Raw genomic sequence first — 24,032 nt, forward strand, 5'->3', positions numbered from 1 at the left:
ACTTGCAGCCAGAAGCCCAGGACATCCTAGTCTTCCCGCATCCGGCCCATTAGAGCGACCAATAAAAACTACAAATTCCAGCATGCCGCGAGTCGCGGACTGTCCTCGCGCTCCCGCCGGCTCCAACCACCCCTCTGCTCCTCATTGGCTCGCAAGCCTAACGTGCTGTTCCCTGACTGGTTACAGCTCTTGTCGCTCCTAAGAACCCATTGCTGGGGCTGGCCGGCCTGTGCCTTGGATCCTCTAAGGAGATGGAACTGCGCTCAACCAGGATGAGAGGCTGCCCGACCAATGCAGCTGCCGCCCCCTCTGCTGCAGAGGCTTTGCTTTTTGACTCCCTGGTGACCCTAAAGTTGAAGAGCTTCCGGCCGGAGGCCATTAGATGGGACACCCGGAAGGCGGAACTTCTAGGGCGGAAGTGGCCGAGAGGCGAGGAGAATGGCGGCGGAAGGCTGGATTTGGCGTTGGGGCTGGGGCCGGCGGTGCCTGGGAAGGCCTGGGCTTCCCGGCCCCGGCCCTGGCCCCACTACACCTCTCTTTCTTCTTTTGTTGCTGGGGTCTGTGACTGCGGATATAACTGACGGCAACAGTGAACATCTCAAGCGGGAGCATTCGCTCATTAAGCCCTACCAAGGTGAAGCCCTTGTGGTGGGAATGAGTGAAGGGTGAGGGCGAGGCTGAACAGGGCTGGGGGAAGGCGTGCCGTTTCTCCTGAGCAGAGCACCTCTGTGGGTCTCCTGCCTCTGGCGAGGTCAGTCCTGGCGTGCTCTCTTAGCACCTGTCTCTTCCCACAGGGGTCGGTTCCAGCTCTATGCCCCTCTGGGACTTCCAGGGCAGTACTATGCTCACTAGCCAGTACGTACGTCTGACCCCTGACGAGCGCAGCAAAGAGGGCTCTATCTGGAACCACCAGGTGAGTGGTTCTCAAGAGGATAGGCTTACTGTTCGGTTGGCTGCTAGGCCCTGGCTCCCGAGCAGCAGAGACCCGAGCTTGGTTTATAGGTTTGCACCTCCGTCCCTGGCCTTTTCCTCATCTTGGTCACACCCACCAATAATGAGAGGCGATGGGTATTGTGTCAGGAGCTGAGTTTGACAATTTTCATCCTCCTCACTTCCTTTAAAAGCCATGCGAGATGAGTAATGTTATCTCCATTTTACCCACTAAGAAGCTAAGACTCAGGTTTGAAAGAGTCTTGCCCAAAGTTACGTAGCCAGAAAGTAGTGGAACTGTCAGGCTGTCTGACTTGAACCCCCTCAGTAGTGGGAAGAACCAAGCGAACTGGATCTTTATTGGGTGTTTTGCTGTGTGTTAGGCACTGACCTTGCCATGCCTTACTGCATCTAATTTTCAAACAAGCTGTTTGAAATAGATGGCTTTCATAACTATACAAAAATAACACAGCTAGCAAATGACATAAACAGTATTTAAACTCTGATTTGTCTGATCTCTAAGCCCAGCAGTTCTCTCGATGTACCTGACTCTTCACCTGGACAGTGGGGGAACCCCTTAGAACCCCTTTTCCAGTGCTTGGTTGAGGGTCTTGTCATCAATAAGTGGAGGGACTGGACCTGTGGGCAGTTTTAGTGCCTGTGACCTTTGCCCCAGAGTATGTAGTATGTAATATGTGAGCAGTGGCCAACGACAGCTGCTACACAGACTCCACACTGAGGCAGTCAAGGTGAGGAAAAAGGGGAAAGAATAATAATTTGGGGCTGGGTTACAGCTTGGAGCGGGACCTGCTCCTGCCCCAGCTTGCCTGATCTCAAAACCCTTCCCATGGCTTAAGCTGTTGGCCAGTGTTCTATTTTTCTCCATCACCGTGCTCTCTGGTCCCTGCTGGTTGACTTTCTTGTTTAGTTCTGGGAACCCACACTCTCTTTGTGTTGCCTGGTCTGCCCGTCCCCTCAGCTCCTCCTCTCCTTCCTGCCCTGAGCCTCCACACTGCTGTTAGTGGCATCTGGGGATACTTTCTTCAGCTTTCACTCTGATCCTCAGAGCCTGGAGTCCCCTGTGAAGGGGTAAGCATGCATTATGTCTGCACAATCTGGCCCCTGGTGCATCTCCAGTCAGTTCTCTCTGTTAATTTTGTTCCAGCCTCCCTGGCTGCCTTCTTGCCTCAGGACCTTTGCAACTGTTGTTCCCTCTGTCTGGGACACTGCCTCCTGGCTCCTCATGCCTGCTTGGTTCTTTCTCATCTGTTAAGTCTCAATTCAAGTGCCACCCACGCAGACACTTCTTCATTAACCACCCTGTCTCCCCCGAGTCACATTCTGTCACATTATTCTGTCTTAGGGCTTTCAGATATTTTAAAGAAATGATAATGCAGCCTTATATTTTTCATGGAAATGAGTTCAGTGTAGCATTATTATTATTATTTTTTAAAAGCAAGGTGCAAATAGTGCCGGAACTGTAGAAATCAGGATTAGCCACAAGTAATAGACACATCTAAGACAGTGGCTAAATTTTGGTTGTAGATAGCTGATGGTTAGCATCATCCGTGGCTTGAGATGTCACAGGACTGAGAGGCTTCTGCACTTGCTTTCATCAAATTTTCAGTCTGGAATACAATTGTTTTGCCTTCCTCCACCTTTCTGTTTGACTCTGCTGATATTCCTGAAACATTTGGAGTGCTTCCTGTAAATTCCCGAAAGAAATTGCTTGGAAATCAGAATTTTCTGTTCAGTGTTTCCCAAGAACTGCCTCTTCCTTTAATGAGCCGGAGAGATGCTTCCTCAACTTTTCCCTTTTTTATCTCCTTCATTCACTCTATCGGGAGAGGGTAGAGGCGTGCACTCAGGCAAACATTCCCTGAACACCTGCTGTCTTCTGAGCAGCCATAAAATAGCTCCTGCTGTGGTGCGGAGGTGGGGTGGTCTAGATGAAGGAGTGGCTCAGAGGTGACTAGAACTCTTAAGTGCCTGTTGGCTGCAGCACAGGACCTGGAGAGGCTGCTCAGGCCCTATCCTTTCGGGGATCTTGTGCGGAGGCTGCGGCAGTAGTCTTTAAGCTTTTTTTTCTGTTGTAGCAAACTTTTTAAAGTTGGCATCAAAAATTGTTTGTCATTAGGTTTAAGTATTTGCAAAGGATGACAGCAAATTTTAAATATTGACATTTTAAAATGAAACTGTTCAGTATTTTAAGCATTCAGTGGAATCTAAATATTGCAATTTGATATCCACTTTTTTTTTTTTTTTTTTTTTTTTTTTTTTGAGACGGGAATCTTGTTCTATCACTCAGGCTGGAGTGCAGTGGCGCAGGCTGGAGTGCAGTGGCGCAGTCTGGGCTCACTGCAACCTCTGCCTCCCTGGTTCAAGTGATTCTCCTGCCTCAGCCCCCTGAGTAGCTGGAATTACAGGTGTGCACCACCATGCCCAGCTAGTTTTTGTATTTTTAGTAGAGTTTTTTTTTTTTTTTTTAAGACAGAGTCATGCTCTGTTTCCCAGGCTGGAGTACAGTGGTGCGATCTCAGCTCACTGCAACCTCCACCTCACGGGTTCAAGAGATTCTCCTGCCTCAGCCTCCTGAGTAGCTGGGATTACAGGCGCACACTGCCATGTCCAGCTAATTTTTTGTATTTTTAGTAGAGATGAGGTTTTGCCATGTTTGCGAGGCTGGTCTCGAACTCCTGGCCTCAAGTGATCTGCCCACCTCGGCCTCCCAAAGTGCTAGGATTACAGGTGTGAGCCACTGTGCCTGGCCAGTACATCAGTTTTTTAATTGAACTTGTATTTTCATTTCCACACAGAATTTTATCCTAATGCAACATACTTAATACTTGAAAATGTTATTCATTAGCCTACCATATTCTTCTGCAAGTAAAATAAATATGATTTAAACTTTTTGATTTCATTGAGACGGTGAAACTAAGTTTTAATATTTTATTTGGGATTATTATAATTATCTGTACACACTTGATGAAAGTAAATGCATTACACAGTTTTTGAATAATTATAATACAAAAGTAAACTTTTTTTTTTTTTTTTTTTTTTTTTTTGAGGCGGAGTCTCGCTCTGTCACCCAGGCTGGAGTGCAGTGGCCGGATCTCAGCTCACTGCAAGCTCCGCCTCCCGGGTTCACGCCATTCTCCTGCCTCAGCCTCCCGGGTAGCTGGGACTATAGGCGCCCGCCACCTCGCCCGGCTAAGTTTTTGTATTTTTAGTAGAGACGGGGTTTCACTGTGTTACCCAGGATGGTCTCGATCTCCTGACCTCATGATCCGCCCGTCTCGGCCTCCCAAAGTGCTGGGATTACAGGCTTGAGCCACCGCGCCCGGCCAAAAGTAAACATTTTTTGAAAGGTGAGATCTTAGTGGGATGTCACTCCCCCACCCCCATCTGAATGAATACTATGGTCAGACAAGTTCAGTACCACTTCCACTTTTTGTTTTTATATACATGAATTCTGAGAAACTGTGTTCTCTTAAGTAGTAGATGGAGATAGGGTTATTTTTTAAATTTTCAATTTCTGTTAGAGGTGGGATCTTACTATTTTGCCCAGTCTTGTCTTGAACTCTTGGACTCAAACCATCTTCCCACCTCAGCCTCTTGAGTATCTGGGACACAGGTGCTCACCACCACTGTGCCTGGCACAGAGGGAGTTTTGGTAGAGCAACGTCACTGAATACTTGGATCTTCTTTGGTTTATAAACCCAACGTCATGCAGTGATCTTTTATCAAAACTTTGGATGATCTTTCAGCTGACTGTTGATTACATCTGCATTCTGTTTCATTGCAAGCAGAGATGTGGAAACTGCTTAACTGTAAAATAGCCTCTTATTGCCAGGTGATTCTGATGTAGTTGGCCTGGTGTAGAACTATGGCATTAATCTTTCTGAGCTCCCCAGGTGGGTTTGCTGTGGGTTAAGAACTGTGGTCATGTCATGTTTGTCCCCAGAAGCAGCTTCCGAATCATTTCCAGCCTGTGCCTTGCCTGCTTAAGATCCTCCAAAGGCCAGAGGCCTTCTATTGTCTGTATCATAGTATGTCTCTGCTAATCTGCAGTTTTTTTTTTTTTTTGAGACGGAGTCTCGCTCTGTCACCCAGGCTGGAGCGCAGTGGCCGGATCTCAGCTCACTGCAAGCTCCGCCTCCCAGGTTTACACCATTCTCCTGCCTCAGCCTCCCGAGTAGCTGGGACTACAGGCACCCGCCACCTCGCCCGGCTAGTTTTTTGTATTTTTTAGTAGAGACGGGGTTTCACCGTGTTAGCCAGGATGGTCTCGATCTCCTGACCTCGTGATCCGCCCGCCTCAGCCTCCCAAAGTGCTGGGATTACAGGCTTGAGCCACCGCGCCCGGCTAATCTGCAGTTTTAATCTGGGGTCATGGAGACTTTCTAAGGCCTGCATAGTCCTGGAGGTGTCAGTTTCCAGGTCCTCCACTGTCTAGTGTGCTCATTTCTGAAGCCAGCTTCCCCGTGCACATGCCGGGAATGGGTGTGTGGGTTTTCCTTTCCCACCTCCCTCACTCAGTTGCCCTTCCGCTCTGAGGTCAGCCTCTCAGCAGCCTGGTCTGTCTTCAGGTTGTTGTCCCCAGGTGCGGAAAACTCCTGGGTGCCAGAGACCATTTGAAATGTGGTTTCTGGGCTGACTTTTGTATATGTGAGATATATTTTTTTAAAGTTTTCAAATATATGAGGTCTATTTTAGTTATCTTTTAAAATTGTTTATTATTGTTAGATAGCTGATGGAATTGCATCATGGTTAGGTTTTTTGGAAGCGTTCGGTTTGTGCTTATGAATGTGGATTCTCTAGTTGTTGACTACAGCGTGCCATTTAGGTTCTTTAGCTTCCCAGGTGGGTCTGCCGTGCAGCCAGGGTTAAGATTGAGTTCAGATCTTCTATAGCCTTCCTCATATTTTTGTCTGCTCGCTTTTATTAGTTACTAAGAGAACTTTGTTAAAACTTTCTGTGTGTGGCTGGGCAAGGTGACATGTGCCTATAAGTCCCGCATACTGGGGAGGCTGAGGCAGGAGGATTGCTTGAGCCAAGGAGTTCAAAACCAGCCCAGGCAACATAGTAAAACCTCCTCTCAAAAAAAAAAAGTGTTAAAAAATTTCTGTATGTGAATTTGTCTGCATCTTTGTAGTTCTGTCAGTTTCTGTTTTATATGTTTTGAGGCCAAATTAGGTGCATTCAAACACTTAGGTTTATTATATCTCTAGGTAAATGGAATCTTTTATCATTAAGAGCCCCTTTTTACATTTTGTTATTGGTATAGCTACAGAAGCTTGCTTTTTGTTTTTTTAAACAACCAGTAATCAATATGAAAATAGTCGACTTTAATATCTGTAATGGTGACTGCCACCTCAATTCCTGGCTCAATACTGAGGGAAGGAGTCCGCTTAATCTCAGAAGGACTGTGCAGGTCAGTGAGCTGCTTGTGGATTCTCATCTGGAAAAGATCCCATGTGTTAGAACCTTCACAAAGAGTTTTTCTTGTGGTGATTCTCGAAGCCTTGGTAGGCACCCCAGCTGGTCCTTTCACTTTGAGATTGTTTCCCTTTGCTCCTCTGATCAAGTCAGCACACACCTTCTCTGGGGATTTTACATTGCAGCTCGTTAAACCGATTCCGATTCAGTGAACTGTCACCTCCGGCTCCGTGGGTTTTTTTTCTGGTATTTTTAAAGCCATGGGTAGGCCGGGTGCAGTGGCTCACACCTGTAATCCCAGCACTTTGGGAGGCCAAAGCAGGCAGATTACCTGAGGTCAGGAGTTTGAGACCTTCCTAGCCAACATGGTGAAACCCCGTCTTTACTAAAAATACAAAAATTAGGCCAGGTGCGGTGATTCACGCCTGTAATCCCAGCACTTTGGGAGGCCGAGGTGGGCGGATCATGAGGTCAGGAGATCGAGACCATCCTGGCTAACAAGGTGACACCCTGTCCGTACTAAAACTACAAAAATTAGCCAGGCGTGGTGGCGGGTGCCTGTAGTCCCAGCTACTCGGAAGGCTGAGGCAGGAGAATTGCTTGAACCGGGGAGGAAGAGGTTGCAGTGAGCCGAGATCACACCACTGCACTCCAGCTTGGGTGACAGTGAGACTCTGTCTCAAAAAATAAAAAATAAAAAATAAAATAAATAAATAAATACCATGGCTGCTGCAAGGCTTCCTGACTAACTTGTTCCTCAGCCAGAGCAAACAGTGCTGAGGCAAGAGCAGGAGCGGGCGGACCACAGCTCTGCACCACCTGTGACCGTGTCTTCCTCAAAGAGCAGAAGCTTGCTTTTGGTTAGTGTTTGCATAGCATGGTTTTTCTGTCCTTTTACTTTTTCCCATTTCTTTATGTTTTAGGGTTTTTTCTTATAAATGGCATATTACTAGGTTTCAGAGGTGTTATTTTTGTTGTAAATTCATATAACATAAAATTTACCATTTTAACCTTTTTTAAAATCTTTCAATCCATTAATTTATGAAACTATTTTCTTCAGTAGGCTACACATTGACATTGAAACAGTGGCTTGCTTTTTTTTGTTTAAAAACAAACAAACAAACAAAAAACAGGGTCTTAATCTGCCACCTAGGCTGGAATGCAATGGTGTGATCACACCTCCCTGCAGCCTTGGTCTCCTGGGCGTGATCCTCCCACCTCAGACCTCAGCCTCCTGAGTAGCTGGGACTACAGGCGCACACCACCATGCCTGGCAAAATTTTTTTTTTTTGGTAGAAGTGGAGTTTCGCCATGTTACCTAGCCTGGTCGTGAACTCTGGGCTCAAGCAATCCACCCATCTTGGCCTCCCAGACTGCTGGGATTACAGGCATGAGCCCACTGCGCCCAGCCTAACAATGGCATTTAAAAGATGTAATGGCTATCTAAAAAAATGTTTTGACTGTTGTACTTATATATCTGCACATGCAAGAAAATTAAATTTCTCAAATATTTGTTTTTTTTATTTTTTTTGTGGAGACAGGGTTTCACTCTGTTGCCCAGGCTGGAGTGTAGCGGCGTGATCTCAGCTCACTGCAACCTCTGCCTCCTGGGTTCAGGTGATTCTCCTGCCTCAGCCTCCCTGGTAGCTGGGACTACAGGTGCCTGCCACCGCACCCGGCTAATTTTTGTATTTTTAGCAGAGACGAGGTTTCACCATGTTGGCCAGGCTGGTCTTGAACTCCCGACCTCAGGTGATCTGCCTGCCTGTCTCCCAAAGTGCTGGGATTATGGTGTGAGCCACCACATCTGGCCAAATGTCTGAAATATTTCTATTGTGATAAAATGTATGTAACACAGGCTGGGCGCGGTGGCTCACGCCTGTAATCTCAGCACTTTGGGAGGCTGAAGTAGGTGGATCACGTGGTCAGGAGATCAAGACCATCCTGGCCAACATGGTGAAACCCTGTCTCTACTAAAAATACACAAAATTAGCTGGTCGTAGTGGCGTGTGCCTGTAGTCCCAGCTACTTGGGAGGCTGAGACAGGAGAATCCCTTGAACGAGGGAGGCAGAGGTTGCAGTGAGCTGAGATCACACCACTGCACTCTAGCCTGGTGACAGAGCAAGACTCTGTCTCAAAAAAAAAAAAAAAAAAAAAAAAAAAGTATGTAACAAAGTGTACCATTGTAACCAGTTTTTAAAATTAAAAAAAAGCTTTTTTTTTTTTTAGAGACAGGGTCTCGCTCTGTCACCCAGGCTGGAGTGCGGTGGCACAATCCTAGCTCATTGCAACCTCGAACTCCTGGACTCCAGTGATCCTCCTGCTTAGTCTCCTGAGTAGCTGGGATTACAAGGCATGTGCTACTGTGCCTGGCTAATTTTTTTTTTTTTTTTTTAATTTTTTGTAGAGATGGGTTCTCACTATGCTGCCCGGGCTGATCTCGAACTCATGGCCTCAAGCAATCCTCCCGGCTTGGCCTCCCAAAGTGCTGAGATTATAGGCGTGAGCTACTGCGCCTGACTCATTTTAACCATTTTTAAGTATACAGGTCAGTGGCATTAAGTGCATTCACATTGCTGTGTAGCCATCACCACCGTCCCTCTCGAACTCTTTCCTCGTCCCAACTGAACCTCTCTACCATTTAACAATCACTCCCATCCCCACAGTCCCTGGTAACCACCATTCTACCTCATCTCTATGAATTTGACTGTTCTAGGCATCTCATATAAATGGAGGCATACAATATTTGTCTTCTTTGTCTGACTCATTTTACGGAGCATATCTTCAGTGTTCCTCCATACTGTAGTATGTATCAGTACTGCGTTCCTTTTTGTTGCTGAGTAATATTCGTGTGTGCATATGTGTGTGTGTGTGCGCGCGTGTGTGTGTGTCTAGACCACATTCTGTGCATTCATTCATCTGTTCGTAATGGACACTTGGGTTGTTTCCATCTTTTGCCATTGTGAATAGTGCTGCTGTGAAAGCTGGTATACAGGTATCTGCATCCTACTTTCAGTTCTTTTGGGTATATACTCAGGAAGGAGAATCTCTGGATCATATGGTCATTCTATTTTTAATTTTTTGAGGACTACCAAACTGTATAGCAACTGCACTATTTTACATTCCCACCAGGAGTGCACAAGGATTCCAATTTCTCTACATCGTTGCCAACATTTGTTATTATTTATTTATTTGTTTGTTTATTAAGATGAAGTCTCGTTCTTTCGCCAGGCTGGAGTGCAGTGGCGTGATCTCGACTCACTGGCACCTCTGCCTCCCAGGTTCAAGTGATTCTTCTGCCTCAGCCTCCCGAGTAGCTGGGATTATAGGCGCCTGCCACCCCGCCCAGCTAATATTTGTATTTTTAGTAGAGATAGGGTTTCAGGCCGGGCGCGGTGGCTCAAACCTGTAATCCCAGCACTTTGGGAGGCCGAGACGGGCGGATCACGAGGTCAGGAGATCGAGACTATCCTGGCTAACACAGTGAAACCCCGTCTCTACTAAAAAATACAAAAAAAAAAAACTAGCCGGGCGAGGTGGTGGGCGCCTGTAGTCCCAGCTGCTCGGGAGGCTGAGGCAGGAGAATGGCGTAAACCCGGGAGGTGGAGCTTGCAGTGAGCTGAGATCCGGCCACTGCACGCCAGCCTGGGCGACAGAGTAAGACTCCGTCTCAAAAAAAAAAAAAAAAAAAAAAAAAAAAGAGATAGGGTTTCACCATGTTGGCCAGGATGGTCTTGATCTCTTGACCTCATGATCCGCCCACATTGGCCTATCAAAGTGCTGGGATTACAGGCATGAACCACTGCGCCCAGCCTTATTTATTTTTAAAATAATAACCGTTTCAGGCCCGGCGCAGTGGCTCGTGCTTGTAATCCCAGCACTTTGGGAGGCCGAGGCAGGCGGATTGGCTGAGCTCAGGAGTTTAGAATTACCCTGGGCAACATGGTGAAACCTAGTCTCTACTAAAATACAAAAAAATTGGCTGGGCATTGTGGTGCACGCCTGTAATCCCAGCTACTCGGGAGGCTGAGCCAGGAGAATTGCTTGAGCCCAGGAGGCGGAGGTTGCAGTGAGCTGAGATCATGCCATTGCACTCCAGCTTGGGTGACAGAGTGAGACTTTGTCTCAAAAAATAATAATAATTTTTTTTTTTTTTTTTTTTTTTTTTTTGAGACGGAGTCTCGCTCTGTCGCCCAGGCTGGAGTGCAGTGGCGCTATCTCGGCTCACTGCAAGCTCCGCCTCCCGGGTTTACGCCATTCTCCTGCCTCAGCCTCCCGAGTAGCTGGGACTACAGGCGCCCGCCACCTCGCCCGGCTAATTTTTTTGTATTTTTAGTAGAGACGGGGTTTCATTGTGTTAGCCAGGATGGTCTCGATCTCCTGACCTCGTGATCCGCCCGTCTCGGCCTCCCAAAGTGCTGGGATTACAGGCTTGAGCCACCGCGCCCGGCTAATAATAATTTTTTAAAAATAGCCATTCCAATGGTTGTGAAGTGGCATCTCATTATGGTTTTTTTTTTTTTTTTTTTTTTTGAGACGGAGTCTCGCTGTGTCGCCCAGGCTGGAGTGCAGTGGCCGGATCTCAGCTCACTGCAAGCTCTGCCTCCCGGGTTTTTACGCCATTCTCCTGCCTCAGCCTCCCGAGTAGCCGGGACTACAGGCGCCCGCCACCTCGCCCGGCTAGTTTTTTGTATTTTTTAGTAGAGACGGGGTTTCACCGTGTTAGCCAGGATGGTCTCGAACTCCTGACCTCGTGATCCGCCCGTCTCGGCCTCCCAAAGTGCTGGGATTACAGGCTTGAGCCACCGCGCCCGGCCTCATTATGGTTTTTATTTGCATTTCCCTAATGGCTAATGATGTTGAGCATTTTGTTATACTTAGTGACCATTTGTATGTCTTCTCTGGAGAAATGTCTATTCATGTCTATTATGTGTTTTTGAGTTGGATATTTTTTGGTCAATTTTTTAGGGTTTCTTTTTTTTTGTTTTTTTTTGAGACAGAGTCTCGCTCTGTTGCCCACGCTGCAGTGCAGTGGCCGGATCTTGGCTCACTGCAAGCTCCGCCTCCTGGGTTCACGCCATTCTCCTGCCTGAGCCTCCCAAGTAGCTGGGACTATGAGGCGCCCGTCACCACGCCCAGCTAACTTTTTTTTTTTTTTTTAGTAGAGACAGGGTTTCACCGTGTTAGCCAGGACGGTCTCGATCTCCCGGCCTCATGATCCACCCGCCTCGGCCTCCCAAAGTGTTGGGATTACAGGCGTGAGCCACCGTGCCTGGCCTAGGGTTTCTTTATATATTCTAGATATTAATCCCTTATCAGATGAGTGATTTGCAAATATTTTCTCCCATTCTGTGGGTTGTCTCTTCACTCTTTTGGTCATGTTCTTTGATGTACAGAAGTTTTTAGTTTTGGTGAAGTCCAGTTTATCTTTTTTTTTTTTGTCTGTGCTTTTGGTGCTATATCCTAGAAATCTTTACTAAATCCAGTGTCATGAACATTTTTCCCTAGATTTTCTTCTAAGAGTTTTGACGGGTTTTTTTGTTTGTTTATTGTTTTTTGAGGAAAGTTCTCATTTTGTTGCCCAGGCTGGAGTGCCGTGGCATGAACACGGCTCAAAGCTGCAGCCTTGACCTCTCCAGCTCAAGTGATCCTCCTGCCTCAGCCCCACAAGTAGCTGGGACTACAGGCATGTGCAGTCAGGCCCAGCTGATTTTCATGTTATTTTGTAGAGATGAGTTTTCACCATGTTACCTGGGCTAGTCTTGAACTTCTGAGCTCTGGTGATCCACCTGCCTCAGCCTCCCAAAGTGTTTCAGATTACAGGTGTGAGCCACCGCAACTGCCCAGGTTTTAGCTCTTAAGTTTAGATCTCTGATCCTTTATATACTTATTATTATTTTTTATAGAGATGGGGTCTTGCTATGTTGCCCAGGCTGGTCTTGAACTCCTTGGCTCAGCAAGCCTCCCATGATGGCCTCCCAAGGTGCTGGGACTATCGGTATGAGCCACTGCACCTGGCCTCTTTACTTTTCAAATTAAACTCTCTATTTTGATATAATTATAAATTCACATGCAGTTATAGGAAATAATACAGAGATCCTAGGTGCCGTTAAGTTTTGTTTTTTTATTTAGCATTTAGTCCATTTACATTTAATGAAATAGTGATACATTTGGGTTTAATCTGCTATCTTACTCTTTATTTTCAAAGTGCCTATTCTCTGTTCATTTTTCTCTCTACTTTTAGGTTAATTTTTATTATCCTATTTTTCCTCTTCTATTAGCTTGAAAGTTATATGCTCTTTTCTCAATTTTAAGTGGTCACCCTAGAATTTAAAGTAGGCATTCGTGTTTTACCAAAATCTAATGATAGTATATACTTTACCTTCTTCCTGGACAGTGCAAGGATCCTAACACACTTCAACTCCATTTATTGTTGTCATTTATTTTAATTATGTCTGTTTTATATCACACAACCCATTGTTTTATGTAGTCAGATATTTAGATTTTCACCCTTATAGTCACTGTATTTGTTGTTCTTCATTCCTTCTGGAATCTGACTTTACATCTGGAGGGGGATCATTTTCTTTCTCCCTGAAGAATGAAAGCATGAGTCTGCTAATGAATTCTTTTGGTTTTTGTTTGTTCGTCTCAAAATATCTTTTTTTTTTTGAGACGGAGTCTTGCTCTGTCACCCAGGCTGGAGTGCAGTGGTGCGATCTTGGCTCACTACAAGCTCCGCCTCTCGGGTTCACGCCAGTCTCCTGCCTCAGCCTCCCAAGTAGCTGGGACTACAGGCACCCAACACTACGCCCAGCTAATTTTTGTTGTAATTTTTAGTAGAGATGGGGTTTCACCGTGTTAGCCAGGATGGTCTCGATCTCCTGACCTTGTGATCTGCCCGCCTCGGCCTCCCAAAATGCTGGGATTACAGGCGTGAGCCACCGCGCCTGGCCTCAAACTATCTTAATTTTACCTTCATTCTTGAAGGATGCATTTGCTGAGTATAGAATCCCATGCTGGCTGTTACCTTCCTGTATCTCCAAACATATCATTCATCTGCCTTCTTGCTCCCACTGTTTCCGTTGTGAAGCCAGGTATCAGGCTAATTATTGCTCCTTTGAGGGTCATCTCTTTTTTCCCTCTGGTTGCTTTTTCTTTAAGATTATTATTATTATTTTTTTTATGGTGGGGTGCAGTGGCGCAATCTCGGCTCACTGCAGCCTCCACCTCCCAGGTTCAAGCAGTTCTCCCACCTCAGCCTCCCAAGTAGCTGGGATTACAGGCACGCACCACCACGCCTGGCTAATTTTTGTATTTTTAGTAGAGACGGGGTTTCACCATGTTGGCCAGGCTGGTCTCGACCTCAAGTGATCCACCTGCTTTGGCCTCCCAAAGTGCTGGGATATAGGCGTGAGCCACTGCACCCGGCCAAGATGATCTGTTTTGAAGGGGAACAATAGACACTCCAGACTAACTAGATGGGGGAGGACGTGATTTGAAAAACTACCTACTGGGTAATGTTCTCTCTGCCTGGGTGTAGTATACCCATGTAGCCTGCACATGGAGCCCCTGTATCTAAAATAAAAGTTGAAATTGAAAAGAAAGAAAAAATGCTTTTGTGGCACAAGTTCTCAGGATTGCCTGGGGCTGTGCCATGGGGGAAAAAATTAGAAAAAAATACTTTCATGTTAAAAAACTATCTGTTTTTATTGTTTGTTTGTTTCCTCTATCCCTCCCTTCTTTTTTTGTGCCTAACTATGGTTTTCTTTTTAGTCATCTCCTTTGGTTTGTAGGACTTTTAAAGTTTGTGGCAGGTCTTTGAATCAGCTTTAGTAAGTGCTTAGATATCTTTAAATATTCCTTTGCCCTAATCTCTTACATCTTACTTAGGAATCCCAATTATATGAGTCTTAGTCTCTCTCACTCTTTCCTCCATCTCTTACCCACAATTCTATATCTTCCATTCTTTTGTGCTCTCGGGGACTCGGCCTAGGTTTTGTTATCTGGGTTCCCGGTGCCCAGAGTGGGAGCAGTGAGTCTGACATCAGTGAATGAATGAACCATATTGCGTCGGGATACGGTGTGTTGTTATTTTTTATTTTTTTGTGATCACAGAAGTAATGTGTTTATTGTACGTTATTCAAACATGGTAAACAGTCGCCATAATCCCCCTCCCAGAATTACCCATCATTAATACTGTTTCATGTTCCTTTACTCCTGTGTTCATTTCTCTTCATCCTCATCTGCATTGGACGTTAATGGTCTTTTTCACAGTTGCCCATCTGACAGGTCAGCATCTTGTTTGGGTTTGCCTTTCTGATGGGTGTTTGTTTAATCACTTGCTTACATACCCATCTGCAGATTTCCTGAAAGTGGATACTTGTCACCGTGTGTGTTGACACCTTAGTTTTCACAAACAACTTCCAGATGGGGAAGGCCAGGCTTTCTCCCTTGCCGTAGGCAGCGACCATCCCTGCCCCAGCTCACACGGTGCTGCCCTTGAGCCCCAGAGCACGACCCTGATCAGCTCTCATCCCCAGCACTGGTACCACACTTAGGCTGGGCTGGGGAGGTGAACTGGTGGAGGGCTGGGTTTTGGAGTCAGCCAGACCTGGGCTGGAGGCCCAGCAGCACTGACCTGGCCTGATTTTCCTCACTTGGGAAGGCTGGTTAGCAGGGTAGGCAGTGGGTGTGGGTGACCAGAAAGGGGCTGGTGCAATTTATGTGAAAGGCCTGCAGGCCCCGGGAAGTACCAAAGGCAGAGCAGAGCTCTCGGAGTCAGAAAGCCCTGGGCGTGAATCAGACAGTCCACTGAGCTGCTGTGGACAAGTTGTTACACCTCTGAATTTGTTTTCCTGTAAAATATGTCGCTCAAATAGGAGTAGTAACCTCTGTACAAGGTTCCAGGGCAAGAGCAGTGGGGATGGAGAGGCAATGGCTGGTGGGTTTGGCTGGTAACGAGGGTGAACCGTGTGGCGGCCACCTGCTCAGGAGCAGCCTGGGGCCTGCGGGCGGGGTCTGGGCCTCAGGCAGCCTTGGGACACTGTGGCCTCCCCCACCTCACCTGGTGCCCAGCAGTCTCTTACCTTCACGCTGAGAACATTTAGGGGTCTGTGGTCAGTGGCACTCGTGGCCCTGTGCCAAGGAGTGCCCAGTCTTCGCTGGGGAGGGCAGAGAGGTCTGTGGGGCAGGAGCCGTGCCGGGGTTGCCTCCAGCTTGCTGGAAGGCCCCGGGGAGCTCTGAGCAGCCCGTTCTGCTCTCCCTCCAGCCCTGCTTCCTCAAGGACTGGGAAATGCACGTCCACTTCAAAGTCCACGGCACCGGGAAGAAGAACCTCCATGGAGACGGCATCGCCTTGTGGTACACCCGGGACCGCCTCGTGCCAGGTGGGCCCTGCGGGGCCCCAGGCCGGGGGTGGGCACGGGCATGGCTGCTGGCCCCCAAGGGAGGTGGCGTGGGGCTGCCTGTGGCTCGTGGGGCCCAGCGTCTCTCCCATTAGGAAAGTGCTGCTCCCGTGGATGAAGTCCTGCGCCTCTGGAAGGAGCCTGGCCCTGGAAGGAAGGCTGCTGAGGGGGGAGGAGCAGCTGGGCCCTGCAGCTCAGCCCTACACCCTCGTTGGCCTGGGTTTACCATTCGAAACAGTTACTGTTGTAAAAAAGCCGAACATGAAGACTGTGTGGCTGTGACTGCAGGTGGCCCACAGACCCGGAGGTGTCACCTCAGTGGCCCTCCACAGAGTGTTTGCGGCCCCGGTGTAGAGGATGGAGCCTCCGGAGTAGGGCTGTCTCTTGTGGCTCACTGTGTTTTGTAAGCCAGGCACCCCCTTGACCCCTACCTCAGTCCCCTCACAGTTCAGCCTTCAGACTTGAGTCCTCTGTGTCACACGCCTAGACTCCCCGCTTCTGGGGAGAAAGCCTCAGCTTTCTCCTTTCACCATCTCTTCTCTCTCGGTGAATGGCCATTGAGTTGGGCTCCCCACCCACGTTGGCATTGCCTGCCTTTCAGGTGCCCATGGGACAGCTCCCGTTTCTCCCATTGTGAGAGCATCTCCTTGTAATTCTAGGGCCTGTGTTTGGAAGCAAAGATAACTTCCACGGCTTAGCCATCTTCCTGGACACCTACCCCAATGATGAGACCACCGAGGTAGGCCCCGCTCTCTCCTGCTGAGCAGGAGAGGAAGGACTGGGCAGTGGGCTAGAGGAGGGGGCCCTGGGGCTTCCGTGGTCCCGGCACGAGAGGAGCCTCCAGGGATTGGGGCGGCGGGTGCCCCTGCTCGCCCCACAGGCTGGGCTGCTTGTGGAGTAACCGGTGTCTTGGTCCCAGCGCGTGTTCCCGTACATCTCGGTGATGGTGAACAATGGCTCCCTGTCCTACGACCACAGCAAGGATGGGCGCTGGACCGAGCTGGCGGGCTGCACGGCTGACTTCCGCAACCGCGATCACGACACCTTCTTGGCTGTGCGCTACTCCCGGGGCCGTCTGACGGTGAGCCGGCTGGGTGGGGGGTGCCGATCCCACAGAGGCTCAGGAGCGCAGGCTGCTGTCCTGCGAGGTGCTTAGCGTGCTGGGCCCCGCAGGTGATGACCGACTTGGAGGACAAGAACGAGTGGAAGAACTGCATTGACATCACGGGAGTGCGCCTGCCCACCGGCTACTACTTCGGGGCCTCCGCCGGCACCGGCGACCTGTCTGGTGAGTGGGCCGGGCCAGGCACTGGTTCCCAGCCCGACTCGCCCTGAGGGACTGGGAGCTTTCCGTGCAGTTGATTGCCTGCCTTCGTGTGGTTTCTGGACTCAGCTGACTGTGGTTCCTCCTCTTCCTTTCGTCTGTAAATGGCCTGTCCGGGCCTCAGTCCTTGAACAGTCCCTTGGCAACCTTCCCCGTCAACAGGAGGCATTGGGTCAATTAGATTTGGGTGACGTAGATTCCCAGATTTATCTCCAGCTCAGACCGATCCAGACCTGCTCAGCCCTTGTGCCCAGAGCTGAGGCCACGTCTTGCCCTTCAGGATGTCAGTGGCACCTCTGCTCCTCTATTTGCTTGCTGTCTTTCCGGACCCTTTTTTCTCTCACATGGCACCTCTGGTCCATCAACAGTCCCTGTGGCTTTATTTTCACAGCATGTCCCACCGCTTCCCACCCCTCCCTGACTACCTGGAGGCTTCAGGCCACCAATATCTCACTGGAGCCTCCCAAGTGATTCCCTCCTTCACCAGCCCCCAACAGTCTCCCCTGAGCACAGCAGCTAAGTAATTGCCTTCAGCCGGTGTGAGGCCTCCTGCTGCTCTGGTCAGAGCCCTGCAGAGGGCACCATGGCCAGGGCCTCTGTGCCAGCCCTGCCACCTCTGGCTCCTCGCTCACTGCTCCCCCTGCCTACTGTGGCTTCCAGCTGCTCCCTGGATGCGCCTGTGCCCTCCTGCCCCAGCTGTTTCACTCTTGTCTCCGAGGGCCTTGCTCAGATGTCACCTCCTCAGCGCGGCCTTCCCTAATTCCCTTGTGGAACGTCGCGCCCCCTCCTGTAGTCCCCAACCCACTCCCCATCACCTTTGCCGGCTTTATTTTTCTTCATAGTATTTACCATCTTTGAATCTACCGAGTAATGAATGCTGTTGTCTCTGGCCCTGCTGCTCAATTGTAAGCTCTATAAATGGCTCTTGTTTGGCCCGGGGCAGGTGCTCGGTGAGCACTGGGGTGCCTCTAACCTGCTCAGGCCTCACTGGTCACCAGGCCATGGTGGCCTTGGCTGTGGTTCTCGGTCTCTCTTTGGGTCCCTGAGCAGGTGCCAGGCCCAGGGCCAGCTCCTGACCAGAACTGGCACCTGACACGGGGGACCTGACATGGGTGGTTTATCCTCAGGATGACCCATTCCAGGGCCTGTAGTCTGCCCACTGCCCAGGAGCCTCCCTCTCAGCAGAGAAGTGCTTGGGTCCACTCAAACCCCAGAACATCCATTGTTTGGGGGTTTTTCAGTCATACGCCCAGCAGAGGAGAGAAAGGTCTAGTAAGCACCCCTCCTGTCTTTCATAATTTCCAGCTCGTGCCTGGCTGGTTCTCCTCCTCCCACGGTGGCCTGGAACTTCGTCAGGCTGTTTCAGCACTTGTCTTCAGAGGGTTCTCGATAGGCGCAGAGCAGCACCAGGGCTGTGGCCTGTGGCAGCTCTCACAGCTGTTGGGAGAGCCCAGCACAGAGTGGAAGAGGCGCCATGAGGGGAGCCATGTCTGACCTCTGGTCAGGGGTCATCAGTGCCAGGCACCTTACGGGTGATGTCACCTGATATATTTTTAGGCAGATAGCTGTCTCGCTCCCTTTTTACTCAACCATTGGGAGTTTGAGAACTGAAGGGATTTTTCCTGAGATACGAGCAGGAAGCAGCAGAGCCCAGACGGGAACTGGGGCCTGACTCCAGGGCCTGACTCCAGGGCTGGTCCTTGTCCTGCAGGGCCATTCGCTGTCTCTGAGGGCTGTGCATGTTCAGCTGTCACACTGCGCACCTGGCCGAGCTCTTGCTCAGTAGGTCCTCCCTTGGCTCCAGAGATTCCTGCTCCGTTAAACAAGGCCTTTCCTCAGATTCCAGTCCCAGGCTGACCAGGACCCACGTGTTGACTTTGAGCCTCAGCCTCCTTGTCTCCACAATGGAGTGATCCGTCAGTGTCAAGCCCGAGCTCTTTCCTGCCCAGGCCATTGGACAGAGCCTTTCCCCAGTCTCCTCAGGCACAGCCGCTGGCCTCCGTTAGGCTCAGGCCCTTAGCTGGTTGCCGAGTTGTTCCCTACAGCCTGTATGTGGGTCTCTGTGACAAGAATGTCTGGTGGCTCCTGCCCTTGGGAGGCTCAGGCTTCTCAGCCAGTCACACAGTGACTGCTGGTCCTTCCTGGGTCTGTTTTTGAGCATGTACTCTGCAGGCAAGCCATCTTCTGTGTGGTGTAGTCTCATGTACTTGCCATGGCAACCACACAGATGGAGATCATCACTCCTTTACACATGAGGAAACTGAGCCTCAAAGAGGGCATCAGACCCCAGGATTTAGACCCAGACAATTCTGCTTGTAAAGCCCTTACTGTTTTCTCTTCACTCTGCCTCCCCTCAGTTTTTTATTGCTGGGGACTAGAGGGAGCTGGGAAGAAAATAGGCCCTAGATGGGCAGGGCAGCCCTCTCCCCGGGGGCCTGGCAGGTTTACTGGTTGTGGCAGCAGCTTCCCTTAGGGGAGGGGCTTCGGCCACATGCCCTGAGGCTGGCCTCCAGGCTGTCACAGGTTTATTCTTGTCCTGCAGACAATCATGACATCATCTCCATGAAGCTGTTCCAGCTGATGGTGGAGCACACGCCCGACGAGGAGAGCATCGACTGGACCAAGATCGAGCCCAGCGTCAACTTCCTCAAGTCGCCCAAAGGTGCGTGTGCATGGCCCCGCCCCGCCTGGGCCTGGGCGGCCTGACCCGGAATGGGGTGAAGCCAGCCTGGTGATCTTGTGGTCCAGTCGTGGTTGTGGTGATTGTGGTCTGGGCTCTTGAATCAACCCTGTCCTGGCAAGCGGCACTGGCTGGCCCTGTCTGAGCTCCTCGAGGATTGGGCTTGGATTGTGTCAGCTCTGGCAAGTTTTTGAGTAAATGAATGAGGTGGAAGAGAAGTCTGTAGAGTCAGTCCCTGAGGACATCATAGCCACGTGAGTGCCGTGGCAGCAAGCAGCGGCTGACCAGCCGGCGTCCTCCCTCCCTAGGCGCTGGGGTGGTGGCCAGCAGAGCCAGGGGGCTGGCTATGTTGGCCCCCCTGTCCCTTCTGTGAGCCGCCTGGAAGGAGGTCGTGCTGCTGGCCAAGGGGTGGATTCCTTAGCTAGAAGGAGGGAGAAGGCAGGATTGGAAATTGGGTTTCTACAAAACCCGGAGCCTGGGTTCTTCCCGTGGCACTAATTAGCTACCCCTTTCCTCACAGAGTGAACATTGTGGTTGGAATGAGGCACCTGTGTGTGGAGAAGTCCACCCTAAGAACCACAGATGCATGCCTGGGGGTCCAGCCAGTGACGCAAGTGTGCACAGTGCGGGCTCTGTCCTAGCCCAGCCTTGGGTCCCCATGCCGCATGGGCCAGTTTGGCTGCATCTTTCTGCTTTTCAGGAGAAGCCAGGATCCAGTGTTTTATGTGACAAATCACTTTTTTTTTTTTTTTTTTTTGGAGGGGACAGAGTCTTGCTCTGTCGCCCAGGCTGGAGTACAGTGGTGCAATCTTGGCTCACTGCAAGCTCCGCCTCCCAGGTTCATGCCATTCTCCTGCCTCAGCCTCCTGAGTATCTGGGACTACAGGTGCCTGCCACCATGCCTGGCTAATTTTTTTGTATTTTTAGTAGAGACGGGGTTTCACCGTGTTAGCCAGGATGGTCTCGATCTCTTGACCTTGTGTTCCTCCCATCTTGGCCTCCCAAGGTGCTGGGATTACAGGCGTGAGCCACCGTGTGCAGCCAACAATTCACTTTTTAAAGATTCAGGTTATTTTAAAACGTTTCGGGGGCCACACAAACCTTGCTGCAGCCTTTGGTCAGAGGGCTGCCAGCCGCTGGGTGCTTTCAGAGGAGGCACCTGCCTTGCCCACCCAGCGTCCTGGGCAGCTGGCAAGGCAGGATGAACTCGTTTTTAGATTCAATCCATTTGTTCCTTCGGATGTGATCAAAGCTGCCCTCTGTGCCTAGCTATGGGCTGGGTGCTGGAGACACGGAGATCAGGCAGGCCCTGACCCTGGGGCTCATTCTAGGGGCTGAGGCAGACAAGGAGACAGAGGGAGCCGCGGGAGCCCCGAGGCTGAGTGGCTTTCTGGGGAAGCGCCATCCCTAGGGACCTCCCGGTTCAGTCAGTGACTGCTGTTGGTGTGTAGAGCAGAGGTGGGGGTGAGAGTGGCCAGCAGGCCTGCTGGTGGCAGCTTGTGCAGGAAGGGAGGATGGAGGTTGGCTTGTGGCTGGCAAGAAGGTGGCATGTGCACTGGTGAAAGGCAGGGCCTGGGCCCGAGGCCTGGGTGTGGGGATGCCTGAGGAGACTGCACAGTGTGGAGTCGGGGGCCGCAGTCAGGGAGGGAGGCAGAGTGGCAGACCTGGCCCAGCCAGACCCCAGCTCCTCCGCACACAGCCTGGAGAGCTTGGGGGAGTCAGTGTCTTCTCTCAGCCTGGACAAGGGAGTGCACCAGAGGGCCCCATCCCAGGATGGGCAGGACCCGTGAGGACCCGGTGTGGAGGAGAGAGGCTGTGGGCTGGGGTGGAGTGTGGGACTCAGGTCCTGGGAGACCCTCCGAGGGGGCTGCCTAGAGTATCCAGCTGTGGGCTGGGGCAGCCTGTGACCTGGGCCGCGTTGTTCCAGATAGGGCCCTCAGACCACAGTGTGGGGGCGGGGCTTGGAAAAGCAGCCTCCTGGGCCTCCCCTTATCCAGAGTTGGGCTTGGAGAAGCCCAGGACTCTGTTTTTTTTTTTTTTTTTTTTGAGACGGAGTCTTGCTCTGTCACCCAGGCTGGAGTGCAGTGGCCGGATCTCAGCTCACTGCAAGCTCCGCCTCCCGGGTTTACGCCATTCTCCTGCCTCAGCCTCCCGAGTAGCTGGGACTACAGGCGCCCGCCACCTCGCCCGGCTATTTTTTTTGTATTTTTTAGTAGAGACGGGGTTTCACCGTGTTAGCCGGGATTGTCTCTCGATCTCCTGACCTCGTGATCCGCCCGTCTCGGCCTCCCAAAGTGCTGGGATTACAGGCTTGAGCCACCGCGTCCGGCCAGGACTCTGGTTTTAACCGGCTTCCTGCAGCAGAAGGCAGCCCAGGCCTGAGCCGCTGGGGTCCCGGGTCCCTGGGGCTTGGTCCTCTCTCTGCCCTGCCCTGCCCTGGGGACTGCAGAGCTGGCTGGGATGGGCTTCACCTGACCTCTGCCCCTCCCCGGTGAGGGGAGTGAGTGCGACTGGCCTGTGCACCGTCGCCTGCTGTCCTGTTCCATCCCCACTGCCGTCCTGCAGCCCCTTGTTTCCCGGCCCGCGCTGCTGTTTCAGCTCCTGTTTCTTCTCCCCCAGACAACGTGGACGACCCCACGGGGAACTTCCGCAGCGGGCCCCTGACAGGGTGGCGGGTGTTCCTGCTGCTGCTGTGCGCGCTCCTGGGCATTGTCGTCTGCGCCGTGGTGGGGGCCGTGGTATTCCAGAAGCGGCAGGAGCGGAACAAGCGCTTCTACTGAGCGGCACCACCAGCGGGGCCTGCGCCAGCGGGGCCTGCACCAGCGGGGCCTGCACCAGCGTGGCCTGCGCCTGGGCCCAGGAGCCAATGTGAACTTTTTTTTTTACTGGGATTATAGAAGAACAAGATGACCTTATTTCTTAACCGTTTCAAATAAATGATTAAAATATTTTCATACATTTTGCTTCTTGCCCAGCAGGGACAGGTGGCAGAGCCGAGGCTCAGGGTCTGGCACCTCTGCAGCTGGAGGCGGAGGCTCTCCTGGGGCTGGTGTCTCAGTGCAGGGGTCTGTGCCTAGAGCTGGGCTGCAGCCCCTGCAGGCAGCTGTTGAACACTGGAGGGTCCCCCGAACCACACTGGGGTGGGCTCCTGAGGACGTGGGGAAGTGATTTTGTTTTGTGGCGTGTGGCACGTGTGGCGGCAGATGAGGCCTGAACTGGGAAACCCAGGCCTTCCTGTTCACCCTGAGCTGCTTCCTGAGACAAATGCTCAAGCGAGGCTGCAGGGTGGTGTGGTGGGGCCGAGTGTGACCGTTTGCTAAATAAAGTGAAATACCCAACCTCAGCCGTGTGACTGTCCTGAGGGGCTTGCTTTGCTTTCTTTTCTAATGACTTCCAGCCCACCAGGGCTGTAGAGCTTTCAGTTCGTCCGCTCTGGCCTGCAGAGTCCCAGGAGGATGGATGGGTTGCCCTGTTTCCCAGCTGGGGACACAGCTCTCAGAGGTCAAGGACAACTTGCCCAGTGTCACCTGGCAAGTGATGCTTTGGTGATGGGGCCCTGTGCTGTCGCCCACATGCTCTGGGCCTCTGGGTGAAAGGATGGGTGGCATGGGTCACCATGTGGAGGCTTGGCTGGGCAGGCGGGTACATTGACGGGGAACTCCGGAGGGCTCTGCGATGATGTGCAAGGGGCTGGTGGGGGCAGGAGGAGGATGGGGTGGTTGTGGCAGTCCGTCTGGGACACCTCGGGGGACAAAGATGGTAACGGGGAGTGGAGGAAAGGCAGCTGCCGAAGGCATGGCACCGTCCCCCGCAGCTTCCATAGTCATCGCCCCCAGCTGTGGCCTCTGCTGCCAGCCAGCTCTCGCACTGTGGAGCAGCACGTCCTGTCCCGTCCTAAGTCACCCGTCTGGCTCTGATCCCGACTCTAGCCCTCCTTGGGGACCTTGCTGAACCGATGATGCTTCCTCGTCCCCTTCCCACTCACTGTTCAGTTGCTTTTGAATCTACCACCTTAAAAGCAAAAGCTAGCCTGCCCTCCCTGCAGTAGCCAGGCTTTTGGTAATTAACACTATCAAATAGATTCTTTTTTTTTTTTTTTTTTTTTTTGAGACGGAGTCTTGCTCTGTCCCCCTGGCTGGAGTGCAGTGGCACTATCTCGGCTCACTGCAAGCTCCGCCTCCCGGGATCATGCCATTCTGCCTCAGCCTCCCGAGTAGCTGGGACTACAGGCGCCCGCCACCGCGCCCGGCTAAT

The 24,032-nt window shown here is 51.2% G+C and overlaps 1 protein-coding gene and 1 pseudogene across 3 annotated transcripts; one reads left to right on the forward strand and one right to left on the reverse strand.

Moving 5' to 3' along the window:
* The first annotated feature begins 419 nt into the window (after positions 1 to 419).
* On the forward strand, positions 420 to 23,121 carry LMAN2 (lectin, mannose binding 2). 3 transcript variants are annotated; one of them, XM_050793237.1, is made up of 9 exons: positions 425 to 634; positions 795 to 913; positions 15,639 to 15,756; positions 16,434 to 16,513; positions 16,694 to 16,855; positions 16,948 to 17,062; positions 19,641 to 19,760; positions 22,398 to 22,577; positions 22,608 to 23,121. In XM_050793237.1, exons 1-8 carry the CDS (start codon positions 439 to 441, stop codon positions 22,556 to 22,558), a joined length of 1,071 nt encoding a protein of 356 aa, XP_050649194.1. In that variant the 5' UTR covers positions 425 to 438; the 3' UTR covers positions 22,559 to 22,577; positions 22,608 to 23,121. The 3 variants fall into 3 exon arrangements, with proteins under 3 accessions (XP_050649193.1, XP_050649194.1, XP_050649195.1); XM_050793238.1 differs by having other exon boundaries at positions 426 to 459; positions 519 to 634; positions 22,398 to 23,121; XM_050793236.1 differs by having other exon boundaries at positions 420 to 634; positions 22,398 to 23,121.
* Positions 6,218 to 6,631, reverse strand: LOC126956429 (40S ribosomal protein S20-like; annotated as a pseudogene).
* Positions 23,122 to 24,032: the final 911 nt, after the last annotated feature.

Source organism: Macaca thibetana, chromosome 6 (assembly GCF_024542745.1).
Source record: "Macaca thibetana thibetana isolate TM-01 chromosome 6, ASM2454274v1, whole genome shotgun sequence".
NCBI classification, from domain to species: domain Eukaryota; kingdom Metazoa; phylum Chordata; class Mammalia; order Primates; family Cercopithecidae; genus Macaca; species Macaca thibetana.